This window comes from Scardinius erythrophthalmus, assembly GCF_964197995.2.
Source record: "Scardinius erythrophthalmus genome assembly, chromosome: 25".
Taxonomy (NCBI): domain Eukaryota; kingdom Metazoa; phylum Chordata; class Actinopteri; order Cypriniformes; family Leuciscidae; genus Scardinius; species Scardinius erythrophthalmus.
In genome coordinates, this window is record NC_138245.1 from 32245555 (window position 1) to 32261223 (window position 15669).

Genomic DNA, 15669 nt, shown 5'->3' on the forward strand with positions numbered 1-15669 from the left:
GTGTGTGTGCTGGTGTGTGTGTGAGGCGTTTCAGACACTGATGCAGGTTCGTCAGATGTAAACACATTCTTCATCTCTTCATCTCTCCTCTCTCTTCTGTCAGTGCTGGGGTTTGTCGGAGGAATCTTCTGTGGAGTTTCGCAGTGAAACATGTTGATGATCGTTATATTTTAGTAAGCCTGATCTAATAAGCAGATCCTCAGCTTGCAGCACTCGTTCTCTGGTCACGGGAAATGGCTGAGTTGTAACATACGGTAACCCAGTGCATATTGCACAACGGAACAAATGCATGAGAACACACACTACACACACACACACTGCAGAAACAGCGAGAGTGTGTTAATACATTCTGAACACGGCCTGTGCTGTTTGATGGTGTTCATTCACACAACCCAACACATCACACAACACATCACACCACACCACTCTACTGTGTGACGCTGATAGAGGAGTTTTGATTACGCTGATGAAATTATGTAAGGCATGAATTTATGTTCCTTTAAGCATTTATGTGTTGAACAGTAGTGAGACTGAAGCACACTTAAAAACAACACTCATGTCTTATGATACACATTATATTTCAATGGTCATGTGGAGATTGTGATTCTCAGTTGTTGGTTTGTAATAAGAATGTTTCGTCATCATCCGCGACAAATAAAGTTTGTGTTGAAATGAGTGTGTGCTTCTTCCTGAGGACAAACACTGAGAGCAAAGGACGACGCACATCTCAGACGCAACCAGATCAATTTATTCCCATTTAAATAAATATTCCTGACACAAACACACAATACAGAAGCAACTTAATCTCGTTTAATCACAGCGTGAAAATGTTCAAAATCAAGTCAGAAAGGCAGAGGAGCTTCACGAGAAGAGACGTACAGTATTAAGGCAGACAAGTGGAACACACTGAATGTTCTGGAGCCGCTGAAAGCATGCAGCGCTCGACACACACAGACTCACACACACCCTCTCACACACACACTCAGACTCTCTCTCACACACACACACACACACACACACACACACACACACACACAAATAGCTGCTCTTCATCTAATCTTCCATCTGTGAACACTAAATTATTCCTCCAGAAGAAGTCCATGAAAAAGGCCAAACCTCCAGATTGAGAAGTGAAACACACACACGCACACACACACACATACACTGACACACACAGTGAAGCGCACAGGAGCTTCGGCTCAGCCTCTAAAGCTGCCGGTGCTTCATCTCAAAACACACACACTCTAAATTTATCTCTGACAGAAGAACGTGACTCTCATCAGCAGCTTCAAGTGTTCAGAGACGCGTGTGTGTGTGTGTGTGTGCGTGTGTGCGTGTGCGCGCGTGCGTGTGTGTGTGTGTGTGTGTGTGTGCGCGCGTGTGTGTGTGTGCGTGTGAAGAAGCTGAAACAGTGACTCTACGCCGAGATCTTAATAAACTATAAATATAACCGTGTGGAACTACATCAGTCAGTTTCACCTTGAAACAGACTGGATCTGTGTGTGTGTGTGAGAGTTTGTGTGTGATTGACGTCATTCATATTGCACTGCAAAAAAACATTTTATAATTAGTGATAATTACAAAAATATAATTTGCTTTTTTGCTTTTCAATTATGGGCTGGAATATATTTCTTGAGTTTTCACCATCTAATGAAATAACTGTGTGTGTGTGTGTGTGTGTGTGTGTGTGTGTGTGTGTGTGTGTGTTCTCTGGAGGATCTGGACTCAGCGGAGGAACATTATTGCTTGTTATCAGTTGCTTAAATGTGAAACATAAGCTACATTTTCTTCTTTAAAGCTTATAAAATTAATTTCTATGGTCCGATAAACAGAAAGTCTTCACTTCAGACGAGGAATGTCGTGAAGAGACGCACACATTCATGGAAAATCCCCAGAAACAGTGAAGAACGTGTTTTCAGGCCATATTTCCCTGAAATCAACAGCAGTAAAACAGGCTTTTATATATCATATTTACACTACCAGTCAAAGTTTCAGATTGTAAGATTTTTAATGTTTTTAAAAGAGTCTCTTCTGCTCACCAAGGCTGCGTTTATTAGATAAAAATAAATAAAAAAAGTAATATTGTGAAATATTATTATAATGTAAATCATCTGTTGTCTATGTGAATATACAGTAAAGTGTAATTTATTCCTGTGATCAAAGCTGAATGTTCAGCATCATTACTCCAGTCTTCAGTGTCACATGCGGAAGCCCTGAACCGCAACGAAAAAAAAAATAATGCTATCATTTCGAGATTAAAGTCGAAACGTTTCGAGATTAAAGTCGAACCGCAACGTAAAAAAAAAAAAAATCGACTTTAATCTCGAAATACTAGAATTTATTTATTTTTTTACGGATTTTTTTTTTTTTTTTACGTTGCGTTTCAGGGCTTCCGTAGTCACATGATCCTTCAGAAATCACTCTAATATGATGATTTGATGCAATTTTATTTTCCAGGATTCTTTGATGAATAGAAAGTTGAAAAGAACAGCATTTATTTGAAATAGAATCTTTTGTAATATTATAAATGTCTTTACTGTCACTTTTGATCAATTTAATGTGTTCTTTATGAATAAAAGTATTGATTCCAAACTTTTGAACGGTAGAGTTCAGATAAATGCTGGTCTTTTGAACTTTCTGTTCATCAAAGAATCCTGAAATAAAAATGTAATTATTGACATAGAAAACAGCTGATTTACATTGGAATAATATTACACAATATTACTGGTTTTTTGTTGTTGTATTTTTTATCAAATAAATGCAGATCAAATGTCTTGGTGAGCAGAAGAGAGTTTTTGTGGTAGTGTATATATAATTATTAATGATTTTGAGGTAAATGTGAGCTGGACATGTTCTTGTTCACTGTATTCACTGGATTAATGAGTTTACAGTATTCAGCAGGAACACACAGTCATGAACATGCAGAGGAGAAGAGAGAGCTTCTGGAGCGGGTCCGAGAGTCGAAGCACTGAAGCAGAGAAGAGTCCCTGAGACGGGGTTATTCTGGCTGACCGACTGGAGCCACTGGTGTTACCTATGATCCTTCAGGAGAGTCCGGAAGTTGTGCAACTCTTTTATACTCGTGGACAGTCTGAGAGAGAGAGAGAGAGACAGAGAGAGAGAGAGAGAGAGAGAGAGAGAGAGAGAGAGAGTGAGAGTGAGAGTGAGAGTGAGAGTGAGAGTGAGAGTGAGAGTGAGAGAGAGAGAGAGAGAGAGAGAGAGAGAGAGAGAGAGAGAGAGAGAGAATCACTTTCCTGCTTCATTTCAGAAACATTTTGGGTACTTTACTGTAAAAGGGTCATCGGGTGCAAAAATTCACTTTTATATGGTGTTGCATACAGATGTGTCTGCAGTGTGTGTGACACAACCACCATACGGTGAAAAAAAAACTTTTTTTTATCCTCAAATAGCCCACGACAGCAGACGGACTGTCCTGTATTAGCATATTTCCCGTATTAGCATATATATATATATCTATAGTGTCGACCCCCCCACAGGTGATCAGTTGCTCATTATCATTTAAAGAGACATGCACATAGACGGGCCGCTGTGAACAGAGCTGTTCCTGAGGAGGTTTACTCAAACACGGAGGAATCTTAACCAAAGTATGTTACAAACTTTACATGAAGACCCTAAAGAATCACATCCGACGACCCCTTTAACACACAATCCTAGAGTTATAGTGAAGGATGCATCAGTGCTCTGTGTCGTGAGCGTTCACCTGGCGAAGCCGTTGATCAGAGCCACGATCTCCTGTCGCGTGAGCTGGAAGCCGATAGAGGGACTGTTCTCCGGGAGGTTCTTGATTTCCTTCTCAGAGAACAAGATCCTGAGGGCCGTTCCCAAACCCTGAGTCTGTGGGAAAACAGTGCGTGTCTGAATTAATCTCCCTCTAGCATCAGAACTCTTCAGTGACCTCACGACGACCTCACGTTACCTGCAGCTTTCCCCAGAGCCGGCACTTGCTGCAGCCGACACAGTCCATGATCCGAGAGATGTTCTTGAAGTGAAGCCTGAACTCCTCCTGAAAAAACAACAATTAGTTTACGCAAATTTAGTGGTGGAACGGATCACAAAATCACAAAAAAACATGTATAATACTGTATGATAATTATTCACATTAAACCATATAGATCTCTGGGTGAATGTCGGTGAGCTCAGCGTGAGAGAGGGAGTGGGGGAGGAGGGGACGAGATGCGAACTTCACGAGAGAGTTATTGGGCTCTATCTCGCACCCAGCGCAATTGACTTCGTACACTGACGCATGTGTCATTCCTATTTCTCACCCGCGCACAGCGGACTCTTCCCTCCACAGACGCACGCCGGTAAACTAGGGAATGAACTTGCGCTCCCGGGGGCGGTTCAGCGCAAAGAGGAGGCGTGATCCGGCGCAAACGTTCCCTGGTGCTATTTTGCAGTTTCAGAAAACAATTCCGCCACAGACCAGGAGAAACCTCGTCTAAAGTCAGTGGCGCATGTTATTCAGAGGCTATTTTAAGGGCGCATGCTTGGCCATAATGTAGCGTGTGCACAACACACACACACTTTGCTTCTCTCATCTACACACAGACGCAGCAGTTTTCATTTTTGCAAACCATACATTATTACAAGGAAAAATATTCCACATGAGGGAAATCATTGTGGTGTCCATGAAGATGTGAAAAATAGCTTACACATTTACCTAAATGATCATACGCCTGTTTAAGCGAAGCTAATCTGGGTGTGTTTCTCCGTCCCCAATGTCACTTCTCTGTGTTTTACGGCCCCGACGAGAACGTCGGCCAAACCACACCTGAGTAATGAAGCGACTTCAGACCAACACATTTTAGATTTGCGTCGGGCGCAGGAGTCATTTATCATTTATAAATAGGGCCCCAAATGTTAATTTCCTTTGTTTTCTCAGTGAGTTTCCCTCTCAACCAGTTCTTCCAGTTCTTCCAGTCTTCCACAGTTAATCCGCGAATCACATGCGTGCCGAATGTGTGGACATTCTGAGATCAAGTTTCAAGGGCTCCACCAAAGATGATCTATGCAAACGCTCATGCAAATCTCCAGGCAAAGGTGCCGTCAGAATAACTGACAGAACGCGACTGACACGAACCCACGCTTCTGTCCGTCTGTCACTCAACTCACCTTTAATGTTTTCGCCTCCATCTTGTGTCCAGCAAACATGGAGCTCTCGTCGAAGTGCATGGGGAACGCTCTGCAAACACAGATATACAGAGACTGAAGGCTCATAACACCTCTATGAACTTTGCTTTAATCAAAATTATATGAATGTATCATAGAGACTGCAGTTTATTTGAATGGTCCTGCAATGTGACTATAAATTAATTTATTGAAGTGTCAGTATCACATATAATATGTAAACAATGTTTATGATGTTCAATTAAGATGAGCTCATTCCCCCCAAACTAAAATCATAACTGTTTCCATCTAAAGTTGTGATTTAACGTGTGCAAAATTGGAATATTATTCTTATATTTTAAAATTTCATGCACATCATGGCATTTCCATCCAGAGTTTTTAATGCGATATCACAGAATTTTTCCTTTAAAAATTCCATACTTTTCCAGACTTAAATGTCCAGATGTCTCGGTTTTTCAATTTACAACATAATTGTTTCATTCAGCATTATTTTGAGCATTATATATTTGGAATAAAGTACAATCATCTGTGACTATTTTCATTTTTTCTTTTTTCCATTGGACTTCTTGAAGTGATGACATGCACTTTTATATTTTAGAAAACTGAAGAGGACCAATGGTCTGGAAGTACAAATATTTTTCCGTACTTAATCAGACCAGGAAATTACTCAAAACAAAATTCATACTTTTCCAAACTGCGTAGAAACCCTGATGCTTATCTTGAGTGTTTATTCTTGGGGGGAATATGAGCTCACTAATAATGATTTTAGCTCATTAGAAAAGGTTTACGTCACATGCATATGTAATAAATGAGAGTGTGTTCTGGGGATTGGCGCGTCTCACTTGGTGACGTTGAGGATCTGGAGCAGCAGGTCTTTGGTGAGCGAGTCCTCGTCGCTGTTGCCCGTGTACAGGTTAATGAAGGAGCGCTCGAAGTACGGGGCCACTTTGGTCAGCGCGCGCAGCTCGATCAGGTACAGGAAGTACAGGTTCTTCAGGCGCCGCGTTCCCTCGCCCTTGGTCTCGGCCGGGTCGAAGCGCTGGCGAAACTCCTGGACATTCGGACCCCACACCGGCTTCCCCCAGCCCTCTGAGGACACGACAGTCACCCTCGTTTATACAGCGCTTCTCATTATATCAGTTCCACAGCAGCTTTACAGTGATAACAGGAGATTACAGTAACAGAGATTACAGTGATAACAGGAGATTACAGTGATAACAGGAGATTACAGTGATAACAGAGAGTGTTTAGGCTTTACAGCAGATCTAGAATAAAGTTATTGTCCAGATAAAGTTAGTTTTGATTCACTTCCGTTGCAAAGATCATTAGTTATTAACTTAGCGGCCGCTAACACACTCCGTTCTCACAGAAAACAGACTAGTTGGTAATGAGTATTAGTGTGATAAATGTGTGTGTTCACCGTCCAGCAGGTATTCTGCGCACAGGTGGATGTTGATGCTGCTGTGGAGGCCGGAGATCAGACGGTAGAACACACGCTTCTCCAAACACAACCCTGCACACACACACACACACACATCAACACACTGGACTGGACCTAAGGGTCATATATACACACACACATACATATTTTTTTTTTAAAAACATTTCCATTAAAGAGACTTCCGCCACATTACCCTGTTCCACCAAAATGAATAATTAATTTATACATTTAAATATTATTGATAACTACAAAAAAAATACTAAATAAATAAAATGAAATGTAACAATACAGATTTACACATGAACATTTCCTCATAAAACCCCCTAATCTCTGTGACACAGGGTTTGTTGGTTTCTAAAGGAAGGATTTCCTGTTTCCACAAGCAAACACCGTCTAAACATCCCGATAACAGAGACAGAGTTAGGCTGATCTCAGAGCCACCGAGTGCATTAGTGTGAACCGTTCTCCAGCTTCTGCTCATCTGTTATTCTGCACTTACACAGGCTGATATCGGCTCAAGCGGGAAAGTTATGATTTTCCCACGACTTAAAATAATGAGGACATCTCTCAGTTTCAGGAAAACCTCAGGACTCATTCTTCTAATACGAGCAGAGCACGATGTGTGTGCATCATTTGCACAATTATTATTATGCAAACTCTTAGATGATTCATTTGCTTCTCAGTAGGAGATTTACCGGCCCTTTCCTCAGTCATGAATAACAGAAGCAGAACGGGTCAGTGTCTGTGTGTGTGCATCATATTTACAGTGTGAATCATCACTCACCCTCCAGCCATTTGTAGAACCCTTCGCCTGCGAGAGAAGAGAGCCAGTGTTAGAGCAGCGTCTACACTCAGAGCAGAGCATCATGGGTAGAGTAGGCAAATATTAACTCACCATCATCATCACCTAAGAGGAGAGACGGAGAGAAGGTTCAGGTTAGATCTACAGTGTCACTGACCTCAGCACAGCTGAAAGAATGAGACGCACCTCGACTGGGAGCCAGAGGGTTGAGCGGGCGATACACTGATCTCGGCCTGAAACATCGACAAAACAACATCATTATTTTCTGCTTTTCCTCATCTGTGTTTAGTGTGTAATGCTCCAGTTCTTCTCTATATCAGTGTCAGTGTTCCTGAACTCCTGAAACGCCTCCATTGTATCTTGAGTTTCTTCAGGGAACGAACACGTCACAATATTCCTCATTATAATAATTCATGCGCAGAATAAAGGGGCGGGGCCTTGTTGAATAAAGGGGCGGGGCCTGGTTGAGTGATTTAGTAGTGTGTTAAACTGGCGGTTATGGAAAGGGGCGGGACATTTCCCAAACACACTCGAAGCGCTCGACCAATCAAAACACACTACTCCAGCCGACCAATCAGAGCACAGTGTGCTTTTCAGAAGGAGGGGCTTCATAGAGACAGGAAGTAAACAGAGCGTTACTGACAGACTGGGAAGAGAGGAGCCGCAACAATGGAGAATATGAGGAGAATAATCAACATTCAAGTTCTAGTAGAGCCTGAAAACAACATCAAGGTCATAACAGAAGAGCAGTGTGTGTTTATCTGTGTGTGTGTGTGTGTCTCACTTGAAGCAGTTTTCCTCATAAATGCTGTTCCAGACTCTCCAGGCGGACGGGCCGTTATATCCGGTGTATCTCTCCGGGTTCAGGAGCAGGTCCACGTACTCGGCCTCAGGAGACATCTCATCTACACACACCAGAACCAGCATCAGTTCTTGTCTACACACACACACTCAACAGAGGCTTTCTTTATTTGGCCAAAAGGCCTTTATCGCATCACAACAGAACGCCAGAAGCAGTGCACTGCGTCTTCCGGTTACTGCGTTCACCGTGGCTGGACTACTTCGCTCTCGCATCTCCCAAAAGTTTCTTTTTGTTTTTGTTTTCTTTATTTTCTATTTTAATGGTTTAATTAAATGATTATAACCAATTATTTAAAATGTAATGATTTAAGCAAAACTTTCTTCAAAGGTTAAACCAAACTTTTATTATGACGGGTTGCCGTGCCGTCTCTCTGTGTTTTATAATATGACTCAGAGCGGCTGTGTTGATGAAGTGACTCTCAGAGCGGCTGTGTTGATGAAGTGACTCTCAGAGCGGCTGTGTTGATGAAGTGACTCTCAGAGCGGCTGTGTTGATGAAGTGACTCTCAGAGCGGCTGTGATGATGAAGTGACTCTCAGAGCGGCTGTGATGATGAAGTGACTCTCAGAGCGGCTGTGATGATGAAGTGACTCTCAGAGCGGCTGTGTTGATGAAGTGACTCTCAGAGCGGCTGTGATGATGAAGTGACTCTCAGAGCGGCTGTGATGATGAAGTGACTCTCAGAGCGGCTGTGATGATGAAGTGACTCTCAGAGCGGCTGTGATGATGAAATGACTCAGAGCGGCTGTGTTGATGAAGTGACTCTCAGAGCGGCTGTGATGATGAAGGGACTCAGAGCGGCTGTGATGATGAAGTGACTCTCAGAGCGGCTGTGTTGATGAAGTGACTCTCAGAGCGGCTGTGTTGATGAAGTGACTCTCAGAGCGGCTGTGTTGATGAAATGACTCAGAGCGGCTGTGTTGATGAAGTGACTCTCAGAGCGGCTGTGATGATGAAGTGACTCTCAGAGCGGCTGTGTTGATGAAGTGACTCTCAGAGCGGCTGTGATGATGAAATGACTCAGAGCGGCTGTGTTGATGAAGTGACTCTCAGAGCGGCTGTGTTGATGAAGTGACTCTCAGAGCGGCTGTGTTGATGAAGTGACTCTCAGAGCGGCTGTGTTGATGAAGTGACTCTCAGAGCGGCTGTGTTGATGAAGTGACTCTCAGAGCGGCTGTGTTGATGAAGTGACTCTCAGAGCGGCTGTGTTGATGAAGTGACTCTCAGAGCGGCTGTGTTGATGAAGTGACTCTCAGAGCGGCTGTGTTGATGAAGTGACTCTCAGAGCGGCTGTGTTGATGAAGTGACTCTCAGAGCGGCTGTGTTGATGAAGTGACTCTCAGAGCGGCTGTGTTGATGAAATGACTCAGAGCGGCTGTGATGATGAAGTGACTCTCAGAGCGGCTGTGTTGATGAAGTGACTCTCAGAGCGGCTGTGTTGATGAAGTGACTCTCAGAGCGGCTGTGTTGATGAAATGACTCAGAGCGGCTGTGTTGATGAAGTGACTCTCAGAGCGGCTGTGTTGATGAAGTGACTCTCAGAGCGGCTGTGTTGATGAAGTGACTCTCAGAGCGGCTGTGTTGATGAAGTGACTCTCAGAGCGGCTGTGTTGATGAAGTGACTCTCAGAGCGGCTGTGTTGATGAAGTGACTCTCAGAGCGGCTGTGTTGATGAAGTGACTCTCAGAGCGGCTGTGATGATGAAGTGACTCAGAGCGGCTGTGATGATGAAGTGACTCTCAGAGCGGCTGTGATGATGAAGTGACTCTCAGAGCGGCTGTGATGATGAAGTGACTCAGAGCGGCTGTGATGATGAAGTGACTCTCAGAGCGGCTGTGTTGATGAAGTGACTCTCAGAGCGGCTGTGATGATGAAGTGACTCAGAGCGGCTGTGTTGATGAAGTGACTCTCAGAGCGGCTGTGATGATGAAGTGACTTTCAGAGCGGCTGTGATGATGAAGTGACTTTCAGAGCGGCTGTGTTGATGAAGTGACTCTCAGAGCGGCTGTGATAATGAAGTGACTTTCAGAGCGGCTGTGATGATGAAATGACTCAGAGCGGCTGTGATGATGAAGTGACTCTCAGAGCGGCTGTGTTGATGAAGTGACTCTCAGAGCGGCTGTGATGATGAAGTGACTCTCAGAGCGGCTGTGATGATGAAGTGACTCTCAGAGCGGCTGTGATGATGAAGTGACTCTCAGAGCGGCTGTGATGATGAAGTGACTCTCAGAGCGGCTGTGTTGATGAAGTGACTCTCAGAGCGGCTGTGTTGATGAAATGACTCAGAGCGGCTGTGTTGATGAAGTGACTCTCAGAGCGGCTGTGTTGATGAAGTGACTCTCAGAGCGGCTGTGTTGATGAAGTGACTCTCAGAGCGGCTGTGTTGATGAAGTGACTCTCAGAGCGGCTGTGATGATGAAGTGACTCAGAGCGGCTGTGTTGATGAAGTGACTCTCAGAGCGGCTGTGATGATGAAGTGACTTTCAGAGCGGCTGTGATGATGAAGTGACTCTCAGAGCGGCTGTGATGATGAAGTGACTCTCAGAGCGGCTGTGTTGATGAAATGACTCAGAGCGGCTGTGATGATGAAGTGACTCTCAGAGCGGCTGTGTTGATGAAGTGACTCTCAGAGCGGCTGTGTTGATGAAGTGACTCTCAGAGCGGCTGTGTTGATGAAATGACTCAGAGCGGCTGTGTTGATGAAGTGACTCTCAGAGCGGCTGTGTTGATGAAGTGACTCTCAGAGCGGCTGTGTTGATGAAGTGACTCTCAGAGCGGCTGTGTTGATGAAGTGACTCTCAGAGCGGCTGTGTTGATGAAGTGACTCTCAGAGCGGCTGTGTTGATGAAGTGACTCTCAGAGCGGCTGTGTTGATGAAGTGACTCTCAGAGCGGCTGTGATGATGAAGTGACTCAGAGCGGCTGTGATGATGAAGTGACTTTCAGAGCGGCTGTGATGATGAAGTGACTCAGAGCGGCTGTGTTGATGAAGTGACTCTCAGAGCGGCTGTGATGATGAAGTGACTCAGAGCGGCTGTGTTGATGAAGTGACTCTCAGAGCGGCTGTGTTGATGAAGTGACTCTCAGAGCGGCTGTGATGAAGTGACTCAGAGCGGCTGTGTTGATGAAGTGACTCTCAGAGCGGCTGTGTTGACGAAGTGACTCAGAGCGGCTGTGTTGACGAAGTGACTCAGAGCGGCTGTGTTGACGAAGTGACTCTCAGAGCGGCTGTGTTGACGAAGTGACTCTCAGAGCGGCTGTGTTGACGAAGTGACTCTCAGAGCGGCTGTGTTGACGAAGTGACTCTCAGAGCGGCTGTGTTGACGAAGTGACTCTCAGAGCGGCTGTGTTGACGAAGTGACTCTCAGAGCGGCTGTGTTGACGAAGTGACTCTCAGAGCGGCTGTGTTGATGAAGTGACTCTCAGAGCGGCTGTGATGATGAAGTGACTCTCAGAGCGGCTGTGTTGATGAAGTGACTCTCAGAGCGGCTGTGTTGATGAAGTGACTCTCAGAGCGGCTGTGATGATGAAGTGACTCTCAGAGCGGCTGTGTTGATGAAGTGACTCTCAGAGCGGCTGTGTTGATGAAGTGACTCTCAGAGCGGCTGTGATGATGAAGTGACTCAGAGCGGCTGTGTTGATGAAGTGACTCTCAGAGCGGCTGTGATGATGAAGTGACTCTCAGAGCGGCTGTGATGATGAAGTGACTCTCAGAGCGGCTGTGATGATGAAGTGACTCTCAGAGCGGCTGTGATGACGAAGTGACTCTCAGAGCGGCTGTGATGACGAAGTGACTCTCAGAGCGGCTGTGATGACGAAGTGACTCTCAGAGCGGCTGTGATGACGAAGTGACTCTCAGAGCGGCTGTGATGACGAAGTGACTCTCAGAGCGGCTGTGTTGACGAAGTGACTCTCAGAGCGGCTGTGATGACGAAGTGACTCTCAGAGCGGCTGTGTTGATGAAGTGACTCAGAGCGGCTGTGTTGACGAAGTGACTCTCAGAGCGGCTGTGTTGACGAAGTGACTCTCAGAGCGGCTGTGTTGACGAAGTGACTCTCAGAGCGGCTGTGTTGATGAAGTGACTCTCAGAGCGGCTGTGTTGATGAAGTGACTCTCAGAGCGGCTGTGTTGATGAAGTGACTCTCAAAAACGGCTGTGATGATGAAGGGACTCAGAGCGGCTGTGATGAAGAAGTGACTCTCAGAGCGGCTGTGTTGATGAAGTGACTCTCAGAGCGGCTGTGATGATGAAGGGACTCTCAGAGCGGCTGTGTTGATGAAGTGACTCAGAGCGGCTGTGATGATGAAGTGACTCTCAGAGCGGCTGTGATGATGAAATGACTCAGAGCGGCTGTGTTGATGAAGTGACTCTCAGAGCGGCTGCGGCTGTGATGATGAAGTGACTCTCAGAGCGGCTGTGTTGATGAAGTGACTCTCAGAGCGGCTGTGATGATGAAGTGACTCTCAGAGCGGCTGTGATGATGAAGTGACTCTCAGAGCGGCTGTGATGATGAAGTGACTCTCAGAGCGGCTGTGATGATGAAGTGACTCTCAGAGCGGCTGTGATGATGAAGTGACTCTCAGAGCGGCTGTGTTGATGAAGTGACTCTCAGAGCGGCTGTGATGATGAAGTGACTCTCAGAGCGGCTGTGATGATGAAGTGACTCTCAGAGCGGCTGTGTTGATGAAGTGACTCTCAGAGCGGCTGTGATGATGAAATGACTCAGAGCGGCTGTGTTGATGAAGTGACTCTCAGAGCGGCTGTGATGATGAAATGACTCAGAGCGGCTGTGATGATGAAGTGACTCTCAGAGCGGCTGTGATGATGAAGTGACTCTCAGAGCGGCTGTGATGATGAAGTGACTCTCAGAGCGGCTGTGTTGATGAAGTGACTCAGAGCGGCTGTGATGATGAAGTGACTCTCAGAGCGGCTGTGATGATGAAGTGACTCTCAGAGCGGCTGTGATGATGAAGTGACTCTCAGAGCGGCTGTGATGATGAAGTGACTCTCAGAGCGGCTGTGTTGATGAAGTGACTCTCAGAGCGGCTGTGATGATGAAGTGACTCTCAGAGCGGCTGTGATGATGAAGTGACTCTCAGAGCGGCTGTGTTGATGAAGTGACTCTCAGAGCGGCTGTGATGATGAAATGACTCAGAGCGGCTGTGTTGATGAAGTGACTCTCAGAGCGGCTGTGATGATGAAGTGACTCTCAGAGCGGCTGTGTTGCTGAAGTGACTCTCAGAGCGGCTGTGATGATGAAATGACTCAGAGCGGCTGTGTTGATGAAGTGACTCTCAGAGCGGCTGTGATGATGAAATGACTCAGAGCGGCTGTGTTGATGAAGTGACTCTCAGAGCGGCTGTGATGATGAAATGACTTAGAGCGGCTGTGTTGATGAAGTGACTCAGAGCGGCTGTGATGATGAAGTGACTCTCAGAGCGGCTGTGATGATGAAGTGACTCTCAGAGCGGCTGTGATGATGAAATGACTCTCAGAGCGGCTGTGATGATGAAGTGACTCTCAGAGCGGCTGTGATGATGAAGTGACTCTCAGAGCGGCTGTGATGATGAAATGACTCAGAGCGGCTGTGTTGATGAAGTGACTCTCAGAGCGGCTGTGATGATGAAGTGACTCAGAGCGGCTGTGTTGATGAAGTGACTCTCAGAGCGGCTGTGTTGCTGAAGTGACTCTCAGAGCGGCTGTGTTGATGAAGTGACTCTCAGAGCGGCTGTGTTGATGAAGTGACTCTCAGAGCGGCTGTGTTGCTGAAGTGACTCAGAGCGGCTGTGTTGATGAAGTGACTCTCAGAGCGGCTGTGTTGCTGAAGTGACTCAGAGCGGCTGTGATGATGAAGTGACTCAGAGCGGCTGTGATGATGAAGTGACTCAGAGCGGCTGTGTTGATGAAGTGACTCTCAGAGCGGCTGTGTTGCTGAAGTGCATTAATGTCCTCATACAGGCTGAAAACTTCGCGAGCGTCATGCGTGCCGCCTCAGTGTGCGTGTGTGTGTGTGTGTGTGTGGTAAATGAAACAGCGCGTCTGTGCCAATCATTCACAGAGACACGCAGACCATGCATGATTCCTGTTTACATGATTCCTTTACGCTGTTTAATACTGACAGACACTGCTCTATATCGCGATTTTATTTAAGTTTACTGACCTACTTTTCATCTAAAGGTAACTAGGTAACCAGCGGAAGTGCGAGTACGTTACACTGCTTGGCGATTTCAAACGTTCTGAAACCAGGAAATGAGATAAAGGCCTATACAGAAGCTTTGCATACTAAATATAGATACTTATCATGGCTACTTACACAAACACAGGGACATAAAGTTGACACTTTACAGCAAGGTATTAACTAACATGAACTAACAATAAGAAATACATGTGTTACAGTATTTATTAATCTTTGTTAATGTTAGTTAATAAAAATCCAGCTGTTCATTGTGTGTTCATGTTAGTTCAGTGCATTAACTAATGTTAACAAATACGACCTTTGATTTTAATAACGTATTAGTAAATGTTGAAATTAATATTGACTAAGATTAATAAAGGCTGTTCATATTAAAAGAAACTAAAAAGTTCATATTAACTAATGAACTTTAGTGTAAAGTGTTACCGACATAAATTATATTCATTTGAGCGGAAATGAAGGAAAGAGAATGTAGAGCGATGAAGTCCTATAAATAATCAACTCAGATCTGCTGATTATTGCAGATCAAAACATCCACTTCCTCTGAGACTCGCAGACACACTCTCACACACGCACACACGCACACACACACACACACACACACACACACACACACACACACACAACAGCACAGACAAACTGATGTTTCCACTCACCGTCTAATCCGCAGAAATGGTCCTGAGCGTCGTCGTGATGAGCCCAGTCTGCGAACGCCTCCTTACTCTGATGACTGACACACACAACACTGGTTTAATGCCTGTGTGTGTGTGTGTGTGTGTGTGTGTGTGTGTGTATGTGTGAGCTTTACTTCAGTGTGCTGTGATGTTGTGTGTGTGTGTGTGTGTGTGTGTGTGTGTGTGTGTGTGTGTGTGTGTCTGCTTTACCTCAGTGTGTTGTTGATAGCGCCCAGTTCATGAGCCTGTTCACAGTCGATGACGCCAGCGCCGGCCTGAGAAAACTAGAGGAGGAACACGTTACACACTCGTTACACACCAAGGTTATAATCGTTAACGAAAACGAACGAAAAAACGAAAACTAGGTGGGAAAAAACATTGTCGTTAACTGAAATAAAAATAAAAACGAGGCATTGCAAAAAAACGATAACTAACTAAAACTGTAATGTGTGTTTGGCAAAACTAACTAAAATAAAATAAAATTATAGAGTAAATGTCCTTAGTTTTCGTCTTTGTCAAGGTCTTTCATTTTTTAACGCTATTTAAAACAC

General features: G+C 45.1%; 1 protein-coding gene across 3 annotated transcripts in view; it reads right to left on the reverse strand.

The window, feature by feature from the left end:
• Positions 1–1992: 1992 nt before the first annotated feature.
• The window catches only part of ero1b (endoplasmic reticulum oxidoreductase 1 beta), a 19411-nt gene continuing 5734 nt past the window's right edge, over positions 1993–15669 (reverse strand). The window contains exons 5-15 of one of the 3 annotated variants that reach the window (XM_081358627.1): positions 15329–15402; positions 15101–15174; positions 8176–8296; positions 7574–7624; positions 7374–7400; positions 6569–6661; positions 5991–6237; positions 5134–5203; positions 3938–4024; positions 3722–3855; positions 1993–3091 (exon numbers count right to left, since the gene is read on the reverse strand). In XM_081358627.1, coding sequence (XP_081214753.1) covers positions 3031–3091; positions 3722–3855; positions 3938–4024; positions 5134–5203; positions 5991–6237; positions 6569–6661; positions 7374–7400; positions 7574–7624; positions 8176–8194 — 789 coding nt within the window. In that variant the 5' untranslated portion in view covers positions 8195–8296; positions 15101–15174; positions 15329–15402 and the 3' untranslated portion in view covers positions 1993–3030. Of the gene's footprint in view, positions 3092–3721; positions 3856–3937; positions 4025–5133; positions 5204–5990; positions 6238–6568; positions 6704–7373; positions 7497–7573; positions 7625–8175; positions 8297–15100; positions 15175–15328; positions 15403–15669 lie in introns of those variants that run through there. The other 2 variants (XR_014029530.1, XR_014029531.1) reach the window with 2 other exon arrangements.